Source organism: Channa argus, chromosome 10 (assembly GCF_033026475.1).
Source record: "Channa argus isolate prfri chromosome 10, Channa argus male v1.0, whole genome shotgun sequence".
Classification (NCBI taxonomy): Eukaryota; Metazoa; Chordata; class Actinopteri; order Anabantiformes; family Channidae; genus Channa; species Channa argus.
Window position 1 is genome coordinate 6,834,219 of NC_090206.1, and position 14,041 is coordinate 6,848,259.

Consider the following 14,041-nt stretch of genomic DNA (forward strand, 5'->3'; position numbering starts at 1 on the left):
ATTTAACAAATTATTATACTACTAACTTTAAAGCATTGTTCATACAAATCCTCCTTGTCTTTGGTTTATCTTTCTAAAAAATGCTTCTAGGAAAAGGGTGGTTGTTTTACTGTAACATAAAGCAGAAAATATAGACATCAACACATGCTGTTATCACAGCCAGTATTGATCTTGTGGATTGTTGTGTAATTAGTTTTTTATTTGTGCGTAACAATTGTTCCAAAGTCTCACTTCCAGCACCATTTCAATAATTGTGTCTGTAGCATGCTCAGCTTATTCCACAGAAAGACCAGGGCTAAGACAGGCCTGCCTATTTCTCATGCATCTCTTCAGACGTTGCCTCTGGCAGTGAAGTACTTGTTTTGGCTGATTTACTGTAAGTGTTAGACCGATGCAGGTGATTGATGAAGGGGATATACCAAACATGTTGAGAGGATTGGATGTAGTCTTACCTTTTCTTACTTGCTTGCTTGCTTGAACACGAGTGCTTGTTTCCAAGGTAACATGAAGTCCATGCAGCTCCTCTGTACCACAGCTTGACAAGCTACTATAATCTGTCGACTGTTACTACTATTAAAATTACAAAACGCAGCACATAAGATCTGATGGATTTGACTGGTCGTGATTTCTCCACAAGCAATGTCAAGGATTCTCTAAAGCTTAAAATACCCTGAAAGTTTGGTAGTACTACTCATAATGCTTATTGATTCTTTACTACAATTACTAAAATGATACTCTTATCACTGCTTTTTCTCTTATTATTTTTATTGTTTTTAAATCAGAACAAAGAAAATTAACAAAAGAAATGACATTGCTCCATTTTCTTATGTGTGTTATAGATAAATTTATATTCTTGACTAGCAAAGTGCAGCAGCAGGAGGAGTGGGTTGGTTTATTGTAGCTGCACCTTTAACAAAAAAGTTCTTTGGAATATTGTATAATCATATCTGACCACCTTAGATCAGAGCACACTACTCAGTGTTACAGATATTACTTAAAAGATAACAAATGAATTACAATGCATTACCATTACCAGGGCGCAGGAAGGTAGAGCGGTTGTCCACCAATCTTGGTTAGTTCAATCCCGTACTTAATGACAATTCTGAGTTCAGATTGAATTTATGAATGCACTCATAACAATAAGCTGGTTGGTTACTTTTAAGCATTTATTGATGTCTATATAGTTTAGTGTGTGGGCTCCGGGCTGCTAGCTAACAAACCTAGGCAACGTACAAAGTATGAGTGAGGTAGTCAAAAACTGTGCATTTCCTTACCACTTCGTTATAGACTAGATGTCTTGACAGATTGCACGTTGCTGCACTTGCATACTAATGAGTTGTTGCATTTGTAGCGACAAGCATTGTCATCATTGACTAGTGAAAAGCAACCACACTTTCGAACAGTCAGCTTTTTCCGGTATTGGAAATAAAAGCACTGTCTGTGTGTGTGTGTGTGTGCTTCACGGTGGAGAGAGAGAGAGAGAAAGAGACCTTCACCTGCCTCTCATACAGAGGCTCAGAAAGCGATCTCCTTTGGACTGGAAATGGTAAAAATGCTTCATAGGCGAATGTCCTCATCAGAAGAGTTGGAGAATTAAGATGTGCATAATAACTGTTAAGTTGCAATAATAAATCGCAAGTCTATTTTCCTAATTTCTCTACAACTGATAATATTGCAGCTTATTGATCCTATGATCTTTAATAATTTATTCTCGGGCTTCATTTAATTCTAGGTTTCGGTACCCATCCCTACTCTTCTGTGATGGATGAACTACATTGTAAATGTTTAATAATTAGTGTTGTAGGCCACCTCCTCTGCTGGGAGAGGGTCATTTGAGTGGGACATTAATTGCTTCCTTAACTCCTCATTCGAACAACCAGTCTTCCCTGTCCAGAATGTGGAAATTCAAAGGACCTTTAAAGACCTTGTCTTTTAGATGCAGATGGACTACTGAGTCTTGTTTTTAGCAGCTGTATTTTGTAATTTGTTGTGTCATGCATTTGGGAAGTTATTGTTTAGTTTCTCCGGTGTACAAATGTATACATTGCTTGCTCAATTGACTGCATACATATATAACATTGCTCTGCTTATGTCTGTGTTTTTGTCTGTGAAGTGGACCAGTGTTTGCCTCAGTGTGTTACTGGGTTTAAAATGTATAGAGATGTGGATTTTATTCAAGATTCTCTTGAGTTTCTTGAATATTCCAGCAACGGGTGGAACGTTGTTCCATTTATTGTCCTTACCTTGTTTGTCTGTAGTGGAAGTGCTCCTACTAAATCTGTTTGTGGATTTGACAACAACCCACCTTGGCTTTCTGCAGATTTTTACTGCTTTCTTGATGTCATTGTGTCCCTTCTCCTTTTACTCCACCCTTGTCTGCCCACTCACGGCCAGATGGTGTAGTGTTCTGATCACTCCCACTTTGTGCTCTTGAGGGTAGTTCGAGTCAAGGAGTAAATATTGATATGTATGAATTCACTGTTGAGGCTTCTGTCTCTTTCGGGGTTCACTGCACAATCGAAGAAGGCCAGACAGTTCCCTGTGACACCCCGTGAACCTTATGTTCATCCACTTCAGATGAGAAGTGAAACATCTTCCAGAACTAGAAGCAAATCAATCCAATCTGACAATTAACTTTAATGTGTAAAATCAGGTGCCTGATCTTTAGGAAGGAGTCAACAGTTAATCCTTAATGAATGGCAGCAGATGTGTTCAATTGGGCCTGCAGTTCAATTTTGCAGGTGGGTAGATCTCCAGGGGAAATCTCATGCAGTTTGCTGACAACAACCACAACAAAAAAGAAAAAACAATGGCTTCAGAAAAACAGCTTTATGAAGATCTCAACATAAGTTTAGTAAACCTTTATAAAGCTGGAGAAGGGTATACAAATATTTCAGCGCATTTACAGATAATAGCACCAACTGTGAAAACATAACGTAGACACACTAAGACTCCTCCAAGAAGTCTGGATTCCTTTGGTGAAAAGAATGCAAGAAGCCATTGCTTACTTCTAGAAATGAGGCAGCACGCTTGGAGCAACAAACCAAATGAATTTTGGAACAACATTATGTGGTCTGATGAGACCAAAGTTAAAAAATTTAGTCATAAAGTGCAACGGGTGTGCAATAGAAGAAGAAAAAAAAAAAGTGTGTGGAAAGATCTGAAGAAGGCTGTACAGGGCAGGCAACCAAGCAATTTGGTAGACTTGAAACAATTGTGCCATGAAAAATGGGCTAAAATTACACCAGAAAAGATACAAATGCTGCTCAGAGGGTACCCAAAGATGTTGGAGGAGGTTATAAAGGACATACACAAGTGTTGCAAACCTTTCACATAGGGGATGCAAAATTTATCAATGTCTATTATTTTAATATATTAAATGTATTTTTATACACCCCTTGACCATTTTTGTTACTAATGATGAAGTACATTTTTCTACTAGCTAACTGTGCATTGAATAAAATATTGATGATAAAAGAAGTTTTCCACTAAACTGTATCCTGCAACTGTTTTGTGGTCTCTTGCTAATTTTTTATTAGTCAACCGAAATACAGAGTTGTATTCTTGGCATGTACAATACTTTCTGCTAACAGTCCCACAGGTGTCAAGATGAGTTCTATCATTAGGATTTGATCAATAGTACGTGATTTTCCTCTTTGGTCTCGTGCATAATGGATATTTTTATTGGGTTTTCTTTATAACTGTGAATGAAAGTAAATTAAATCAAAACAGGATTTAAACACATTCATAGTATTTATACAGCAATTTTTAGAAATGTCAAGTCATCATAAATTAAAAATGTCTGCCACGAAACATGAAACTTTACTGAATCCCTACACTGAATGGCGTTTAGAATAGTCCAGAACATGGAAAACAATTCCTAACAGTCCTCAGTTGTGTTCTCTATTAGCTTCTCTAATCTACTATGAATTTCTAGCTGGCCAGGTAAAGCTTCTGGGAAAAGGAGGAGGGGAGCTGATGTCTCGGTCATAACAATTTGTTGAATTTAAGAAAAGCATTCTGGCAATAGATGGGAGACTGTTGGCAGAGTGGTTGAAAATATTGCTTTTTTACTTGTGTTTGCTTGTTGCTTTGTGGTTTTTCCTCTTTATCTCTTTACTCATAAATGTTCTATTACACTTAAAATCAGTGTGGAAAGTGCTTCAGGTTCTTAATATTTTAGAACCAGCTTTGCGAAATGTCATGTAACACAACAGTTATTGGTGATGGAGCAAAGAGGTTGAGGATGATTATGATAAAGATCTGCAGCTTGTGTAGAGCTTTTGTGTTATTAAGGAAATACTGAATAAAGTATCACCACAGTTCCAAAGAAGTTGGGATGATATTTCTGCCATCAAATTCAAAATGAGCTAATACTTTCCATGAAATGGTAAAATGTCTCCGTTTTAACATCTGATTTGTTGTTTAAATTCTGTTGTGAATAACATATGGGTTGATGAGAATTGCAAATGATTGCATTTTTTTTTTATTTAGCATTAACACATCGTCCCAACTTATTTGGAATTGGGGTTGTAACTGGATGAATAATATTTTTTTTGTCTTTTGACATCACCTCTGACTGTGACATCAAAACATTCCACTCCCTGTCCATCTTAAACCTGTAATAAGAGCTCGGATGAAAACACAAAAACAGGACTATTATGTGGAATGACCCAAACTCTTACTTTATCAGGTAAATTATACATTCATGAAAGACTCAGAAAAAACTGTTTAAGTAGTAATGGGGCACTCACTGTAAGTAGTGCTACTTTGGACTCCTATATAGATTTAATGTATCTATATAGCTTTTTACCTGAGTAAATATGCTTTGATTGATGGATACAATCCAGTCACAGTATGATTGAATTTGCTTTAATGGATGTTTAATTACCTGCCTTGTATTATTATTCTGCTAGTAGCACTCTCTGAAGGAGAATACTTAATTCCTTCCTGAGTTTACTTACCTAATCTACAAGTAAACGCTACAAAATGGTGCCAGATTGGTTTTTTTTTTAGTCGACTGTGCTCTACACAGCTAAACAACATTATTAAAACAACTTTGGTCTTTTTTTTTTTTGGTTTGATTCAAGAGTACAACTCAGTTTTCTTGGTCTTTTCTTGGTGGTCATTCAGTAATTTGAGGGAAAATGAGACTAATTATAATTATATACTACTTGTTGGGAGTCTGTATTTATTTTATTTTGTATTGTTTATGTGTATTACAAACCACCATATTTCAAGTAAAGACAAGTGATAAGAGGGCAGGGACATGAGAGTTGCAGGAGATCTTAGTGTAGCTGGAGTTCCTACTGCTTATTTGTAGTGTTGGATGTAGTGCTTAGCTAGATGAGTAGTCTGATCTACAGTAAGCGAGAACTGGAAGGTTTAAAGAATCTGGTACAAAGCTGTGTCATTTACACTTTTGACTGTAGAGATAGTTCTGTGTGTTGTACGTATGATCAGGAGACACTTAAAACAACTGCTGCAATTGGGGAAATGGAATAAACAACAAACAGCTTTTATTGCTCAGGCAAAGAGAAAAGCTTGTGCTTCCTGTTTTGCAATTGTCAAAGCAAATAAGATGCCTTTTAGCATTGTGAATTTTGTATGCCTCAGTGTTTGAGAACAAGTCTATTGTTTCAAGCTGATGTGAATTAGTCCTGAAGTCTATCTCAGTTAAATATACCGGTTTCAAAAGAGGAGACATATGAATCTCATGTTTTTTTTTTTCCTCTGTGTGGTATATAAACAGCCACATTAAGGACATGGTACTGTACAGGGTTGGTTAGACAGAAAAAAATGTGTGTGATTTTCTCAATTTTACCACCTTGCACTAGTTAACAAGTAAGCCATGCAGCTCAAATCCATCACTATCCTTGCAAAAGATCAAATCCAGGCCAGGATTTTCCATTTTCTTTTGCATAAAATAATGATGAATACAATTCGTAGCATATTGTTAGGGGAGTTGTGAATAATAAAGAATGGTGCTGTATGGAGCACCATTACTCTACTCCCTTTCCACTGTTGGAACAAGTTTCCTTAAAACACACTGATTAATAATACATGTCCAATCCTTGCACAACTCCTTCAGGGTCAGCTATTATCCTGTAGTACATTTGCAGCTGTGGCTGGATCCTGCTGCAAAAGAGATGTCTTCCTACTGTGTGACTGACTGACTGAAAAGAATCATGTTTCTTAGTCTTGAGATTTTCTAAATGGGGTAAAATGCTTTTGAGATATTGCTATTTGCAGATTTTACTAGAAGTTACTTTAAAGGAATGTTAGATATCATTCTCTGTATCATCTGGGTCTGTAAAACATGGTATTCCTAATGCCTGGGTTAATCTCTGCTTCTTTGTGGAGAATACAGTGAGAAGCCTCAGTTTCCTCAGACTGTAACTCCTTGAACAGCCACTGCCTCCCTAATCTGCATTAACTCTTAATGCTCATTATTTGCCCTGCATCTATTATGTAATTGAACATAACTTATCCTTTCAATATCTTTTACCACATACTGTATGTGTAACATACATGCTTATTTGTTATTGGCCTAATTTACTTATTCTTATACTTATTTATTTTAAAACAAAAATAATGTTAAATGTTGAATAAAAAGCAAGTTTGAGGTTAAAACAAAAAAAAAGAAAAGTTTCTTGAAATAACAGCATATGCTGAATCTCTAAAATGGAAATTAGACCAAATATAATTGCCTTTATAATGGAAAGCATTTTTCCTTTAAAGCTTCAATTTGGGACTTTTTGAGCATATAAATTATTGATAGTTGGAAAATAATTTCTGTGGAGTAAGCCTTTTGGAAGGAGAAGAGGCTTAACCTTGTAGTAGCTTCAGATTTAAGACCCAGACTTTGCTTCGTGCACCACAGAGCACACATTACAGGCCTTACCCATCTTTAAAGCTGTATTAACCTTTGCTGACATGAGTTTCTGTTCTTTACATCCTTCTAAGAGCTATGGAAAGAACCTCCTGTTTTCTAAACGTGTTGCATTAATTGTAAAAGGAAAATTCACAAAAAGTAAAATTCAGAAAAAAAAAAACATCGGATGATAAATCATGTGAAGGATCTTGTGAGTACAGTCTTAACACTTGATTTATGTAATATGTTTTTAGATTGTTTTACTTGCACTGACGGAAGGCAAACATTCATCAGGTCGTAAGCTGTATTGATTTTACGACTTTACTTCACAACTGTAGAATGCTTTCTTGTTGAACAGGCAGACTCCCTTTCAAGCTTTGGCAGTTTAATTTCCCCTAAAGCCCCTACACACACATAGTCCACCCACTCTCTTACCTCTCCCTCAATCCTGTTAGGGCAGGACAACTTTAAACTGTTCTCAGTCCTATGGGACCATAGAGTTTTGTAACACCATGTTATTCCCAACACACCATACTTTTGTGTTTCCCCAGCTCAAACTCTAGTTCTACAAGTATTATTGATATAATTAACCTTTTTGCAGGACCATGAAAATCTCCACTATGAAAATGTATTCTTAGTCATTGCATATCTGGTCTGTCTGTTAGGACAAATCTAGTTCATAGTCTTTGGTTAGATTCTTGGCAGTGGTACTGCACTTTTATTCTAAGAAACATATTGACACAGGTCTATCTAATGTTATTAACCATACACAGTTTTTTGCCTGACGAAAGTTCACATTTCTCCATAACGTTCCATGATCTCCCCGGCTTGTTACCTGTTTTTTATTAGTCACTGTAAATTTGTAGCCAAAATATTGAAGTGGAATCCACACAAAAAAACCTCCCTGCTTTTTGTGCGTGTAATGAAAACAGCTAGATGAGCCGCTTAAATACCCAGAATGCAGTGGGAAATGTTCTTTCATATCTCCAAGTTGTATGATCATTTGTAATCACAGCCATTGGTGATTTATTCAAAAAGTAGAACTTTTATGAAATGTACAACCCTAAAATATGCTAATACAGTGTTTTTCAAATTATACAGACCCAGTGTAATGGGTGAGACAGTGTGAATTCTTCAGGCAATTCACTCAGTCTAACAGTCTCATACCTTTAATTACTAATGTTACAGTGACACAGTGCATGCTGAATGAAAGAAGGGTTACAGAAATGTAAGGAATTGTGTAAAACAAGTAGAGAGTAGCTTCACATCTGATGGCTTCGTGTGCAACCCCAGAGATTTACCAGCAATTTAGTGATCAGCCCTTAAATAAATCATTTCCCTGAAGTCAACTCAGTGAAATGTAGAGTTGTTATGTGACTTAATCAATAAAACAAAGGAGTTCAGGCTACTCTACACCCCCCCAACCCCCCCTTGATTTGAGTTTTGCATTCAGTACTTTTGTTCACTCCATTTTCAGTGATTGTCTGGAAAAATCAGCTGTTTTGCTTCTACAGTATGAAAAACATCTGTGAAAATAAGATCTCATTCATGTTTGCCCACATTTGGGGGTGTCCTCCAAGGGTCCATTTTAGTTCTGCAGTTTTATACAAAACATGTAAAATTGCTGATGATACTTACTATATCTGTATTTTCCCCTTAACACTGCAAAATGCTACTGAACCACCTGCAACTAAACAATTCATTTTATTGAAGAACTCTCTAAACTTCTAATTTGATTGTTTAATATCTAATGTTAAGAAGTCTGTTCTCTATTGGTTATATCTGACTCATACGTGTAACGGACAAGCATCAAGGGTGGAACAGTTATCCTTCTTTCAGCTGGTGACATTATCTAAATCACTGCAGCAGATCTCAAAATTAATTCATATTCTTATTTCCTCTCACTTGGACTACAGTAATGTTCTTCATTATTCAAGGCAACCTTAAATGCTGCTGCTAGGCTGTTAAGTAACTCTAAAAAAATCATACCACATCTTTCCTGTACGTCATTTTGCACTGACTACCTGTTAAATTTAAGATGGATTTTTAAGATTTTGTTTGTTTCTGTGAGGTACTCTGGTTTTCCCCCACAGTCCATAGTCCATAGACAAAGAATGTGAATGTGATTGTGGTTGTCTGTCTCTCTGGAGACCTGTCCAGGGTTCACTCCGCCTTTCGCCCAATGACGGCTAGGATAGACCCTAAACAGGATAAGTGGTTACAGATGATGAAGAATGGATGGATTAATGGATGGTTTTTGCTTGCAACTTTAAAGGCTTTATAAGGTCATGTCCCTGTTTATAATGTTATTACGTTAATGAATTATGAGCCACAGTGCAGCCTGAGATCCTGAGTCAGGAGTCTCCTTGGCACAGTATACCTCTTATTTTGTTACCTGCAGTGGACCTTGTTGGTTTTATCCTCTTAAGTGTTTTACTGTAATATTCTGTGTCATACTTAAATTCCTATTTTACCTAGTGCTTAGGTTATAATTATATTTATTATCATTGTTAATACACTAACTTATTTGCTATTTGTCAGTTTCTCATACATAATCAGAGGGTATGTTGCAGACTTTCTGTTCTTATTAAAACATTTCAGAGTCTGTCTTGCATGTGAGGTGATTAAATCCTTGTTTTGGTTTGGGTAAGTAGTTGGATTTTGCTACTGTCCCTTGTTTTACAGCTTTTATTGTCACTTTCATTTTAGTAGAAGCATTGTTATTTTATTATTTGGTGTATAACTCCAAAATTAAATAATTTCTTCATATCCCAAAACCTTTTTCAGGATATTTATTTTTATAAATGCATAGACAGGTACAACGAGATTGCCAGAATCCACATCCCCGAGTCACTTACCACAATTACTTGAATACCGAACAAGAACTTTTGTGGGGAAAAATCAATGCTGACTTGCTGCCAAATGCCAAAATGACACTCTGTAATCTTTTTCGTTTAGGGGAACGGTGGAGGCACGCTTTGTTTACGTCTTCGTGTTGGGCATCCTCTTCACGGGCACCAAGGACCTGCTGCGATCTCAGATCATCACAGTAGATGCTAAACTGAAGAGCAGGGGATTATGGGAGATTTACAGTGGCTTGGTTTTGTTGGTGTCACTGTTGTTTCGTGCTCACAACCTGCCCATACTGTGCTGCTGCCTGCTAATCCAGATGCTCATGGCTCAGTTTATCTGGAAAAATCTCCACTATGATGCAGCCCAGACCACCATCATGCACTACTGGTTTGGTCAGGCCTTCTTTTACTTTCAGGTAAGCAACAATAATGAAGTCAATGATAAAACCTTTTGTCTTGTAAGTCATACTGTGATGTTACCAACAGTAACGTCACAGATTTCTGGAGTACACCAGGTACTGTACAACTGTACCAGTAGAGATTTCATAAAGGATTTGTTTAACTCTGTTACTTATATAAGTAAAGTATTTTAAACACTCCTGAACTTGATGCTGTTGATAACATGAATATGTTCTAGTTTTGTTACACATGTGCCTTATAAATAAAGTTTTTGTAGAAACGTTTAAGTACAGTACAGATTTAACAGATTCAAAAATAATTGATAAACAGCCAAATATCTTTTATCTAGTGAGCTTTCAGGTTTTGTTCAACCTGAAAAACCTGAAAAGAGGTGAACACATTTTATTTGACATGTCTGTGTTCCTGGCACTTTTGAGCAGTGGAACTCGGATCTTCTACTTATGTCAAAGTATCATTACCACAATGTACAGTAGGAAATAATAGTCAAAGTCCTACAATGAAATAAGTCAAGTCTGCATCAAAACTTACTTAAAGTAATACAATTCAAAGTGCTTATTGCTGTAGAATGATCAATTTCAGAACAGACTGTATTACTGGATTATAATTATTATTGCTACTGTTAAAGCTGAAGCCTATTTTAATGGCTTCACATTGTACTGCCAGCAGATTAATACACAACTGTGATTATTTAGTTGGGAGATGTTACCATAAAGTCTAGAAATGTAGTTGCTTCTGTTGTGTTTTCAGAGGCTTTACTATACTGTAAGTATTGGCAGAAAGTTGTTGTGTCCTTGTTTTTTGGCAGCCAAACACACAAAAATGCACAAGAGGATTATGGGAAATATTCCAGGTAACCTCAGCTGCAGAGCCATCACTAGTGTGACAAAAAAAGTTCAGTCATGTCACTTGATGAATTAACTGTCTCACAGGAGATGTTTTTGGCCACCTGCGTTAAGCTGTCTTGATCACTTGGACTGATGGACGAGTCGGACTTTGCAGTGCATTTCCTGTGGCCCAAAACCAGATGGTCAGTAAGGCAGCAAGGAGGAGTTTAGTCCTCAGAAATGGGCCAGTTTTTGCAAAGTCACCCTGTGGGTATAAATTCGAATGCAAATATGAATCATCACTATCATTAGGAAATGTTGTAAGACTCAGAACTGAAAGGTGAACTTACATTTCATCAATTTGGCTAATGTGACTTATAATAAATATGTTACAGTAGGCACAATCTGTTTTCTGGTTTTAGGGCATCAATTAAATTTCCCGAAATAGAGTTTTGACTGCAGTCATCCACATTTTTTCTTTGCATGGAGCTTTAGGAGGCCAGTCCCCCTGTCTAACAGCTGTTCTAACAATCAATTTTGTCTGAAATTCATACATAAAACATTGTTGACAGATTTGTTGCTGGTACACTATGCTATTTGAATGATCACAGCAGGATTTCTGCAAGAAGGCAAGCAGAAAATGCCAATATACAGCCTCCAGCCTGCTCACTGAAATTCCCTGTTTGTTTAAAATGGACCCAGCTGTTAATTGTCTTTCCCTCTGTGATCAGAGAGGTGTGTAGAGAAAGGAAATTAACCATTACTTAATGCATAGCTGCATATGGATCATCACCACTTCTAACTCTAACAAGAAAGTTATCCTTTGTCTCTCTGCATTCTTAGTGATTTTCATTTAGCATAGGGTGGAATATACACGCATGTAGCCCAACAACCACAATGAAATTTACATGTAATTATCAATTGTCGTGAACAAGAAAGTTGACTGTGTAAAGTAAAACACTTCCAAAATCTAACAGAGTTAATGAAGCAATTTGAACTTTGAAGGCGATGATGTGAGCAGAGTCTCTGAGATGTTGTTCAGTGGTTCGTGTTGATTGATTTTTCTGGAGGCTGCATCTCAAACACATGGACAGAACTCAGTAGATCCTAACAATCTGAATCTTTTATGTCATTTGAGAATCATCTATAATAATTCACTCATATGCTGATTTAGCTTGTGATAAAACACGTTCAACTTATATTTTAGAGTTATGGAATGTTTATTCACATTAGCATATTTTGGTCAACATAATTGTTTGCTTGCATTATAAAATTCTATTTATACAGTAGTGTGGCTATAAATCCTGATTCCATTGCAGTGATAAAATCTTCTAACGCTTGAGATGAAACTTGTTTTATTTTCTTTTTTTCCTTATTCACAAAGTTAGAAAGGTTCAATACTTTTTATTTTACTGTTGGCATGTTTGGCTTGTTCCAGAGATAATAGCAACGGGTTGCAAAGTTAAAAAAGCCAGAAATATGCTGGGTTTTTTTGTTTTTAATGTTTGTGCTGGCACATACACAGTAGCCTGAGTGGGTCTAACTAGAGTCCGGCTCCAGACACAAAGCTGTGTGCTGCTTTGGTCAGGGACTGAAAAACACAAACAGCTGGGCCACTGGGAAGTTGCCAGAAGCACCAAGTAATGATGATAAAGCAAAGGACCAGTTCTTTAAAGCTCCGAAATGCTTACAAAGCTTCACCCACACATCTTTATGTACTTATTTTTGTCTTTATGCAGGATAAGCTATTCCTGCACCCCTGGTGATGCTAAAATAAGATTTCTTTATGGTCCTGCAGGGCAATTCCAATAACATCGCCACCGTTGACATTTCAGTTGGCTTTGTTGGACTGGAAAGTTACATAGAAGCACCTGCCATCTTCTTAACAGCCCTGAGCACCTACGCAGGTCCACTACTCTGGGCGTGTCACCTCGTCTGCTACCTCAGCTCAGACACAGACAGGTAAGGGTCACTAACATCTGTAGACTCCAAATTTTTTATTTTGAGCAATGGTTGTTATATATATCTTTTTCCAACTGAATTACGTATCCTACTGTATGTGTGTGAGACTGTGCAGAAATATTCTGATAACTGGTTTATTTCTGGAAACAAGAAGAATTGCTTTTAAGATGTCAAGATTTGTGTAAACAGCTTAACATGCACAAGACCCTAACTTGAGAGAGACCAGTAGCTTTATTGCTATATGTGTGTGAATGCAGCCAATAACTTCAGCTTCTCCTCAGCATGAGGCCCCAGCACGCTGCTGACTGATGAGGTCTGTGGCTGGGCAACAGCTGCCCTGCTGAAAGAGCCAAAACTAAAATGCTCTTTTAATGTAGACAAAGGATGGTATTTGTGGAAATGGAATTTCTTTAACCTGCCTCTGTTGTTTGAATGCCAGTAGCAGAAGTATAAGGATATATCTAAGGCTGCAGCCTTGTGATAAAGAGTCACTGCTTTATGTAGAAAAATTTTAATTTTGTTAGTACAAAGGCCACATAGAAATGTGACTGTGGAGAAGGTATACAGCCATGCATGATTTAGATTCTTAATAATCTCGATCCCACATTTAAATATGAAGTGTTTAACATTTCAGTAGTCCAGACAGTTACTGATTAAAAAGTTCTTTTCATTTTTACATTTTTGTGCCGTTGCGGGGAGAGCTTAGAGATGGTGAAGTTGTCACTTTGCTCAAAATCTGGCCCATGTTGGTTTGCCATAAAATTTAATGAGGACGTCTAAGGTCCTCAGGGTATGACTCTCTGATGTTAGAACGCATTCTAACTTTTTCTGTAGGCCGACTGCCACCATGTAAAAATGCCCCTGTGGCTAAAAGTTGGATCCATGACAAAACACTCCGGAAACCTCTTGGAATAATTCAATGCAATGTTCACCATCATCACACCAAAAGGTCCCCTTTTAAACAGATACATGAGAATGTCCTCGCCAATCATGGTTTCAAAATGATGAGAGTAATCTCCATGTTCCCAGTCACATCCAGCTCAGAAGTTTTCAAAGCCCCTAAAATGAAAGAATTTACACAATGCAAATAAAGTCATACTGAGATGGTA

At 37.0% G+C, this 14,041-nt stretch overlaps 1 protein-coding gene across 3 annotated transcripts in view; it reads left to right on the plus strand.

Moving 5' to 3' along the window:
* Nucleotides 1-14,041, plus strand: part of pigg (phosphatidylinositol glycan anchor biosynthesis class G (EMM blood group)) — a 73,807-nt gene that overhangs the window by 34,120 nt on the left and 25,646 nt on the right. For all 3 annotated transcript variants that reach the window (XM_067517815.1, XM_067517816.1, XM_067517818.1), the window contains 2 exons: nucleotides 9,833-10,142; nucleotides 12,769-12,932. In XM_067517815.1, coding sequence (XP_067373916.1) covers nucleotides 9,833-10,142; nucleotides 12,769-12,932 — 474 coding nt within the window. The remainder of the gene's footprint in view (nucleotides 1-9,832; nucleotides 10,143-12,768; nucleotides 12,933-14,041) is intronic.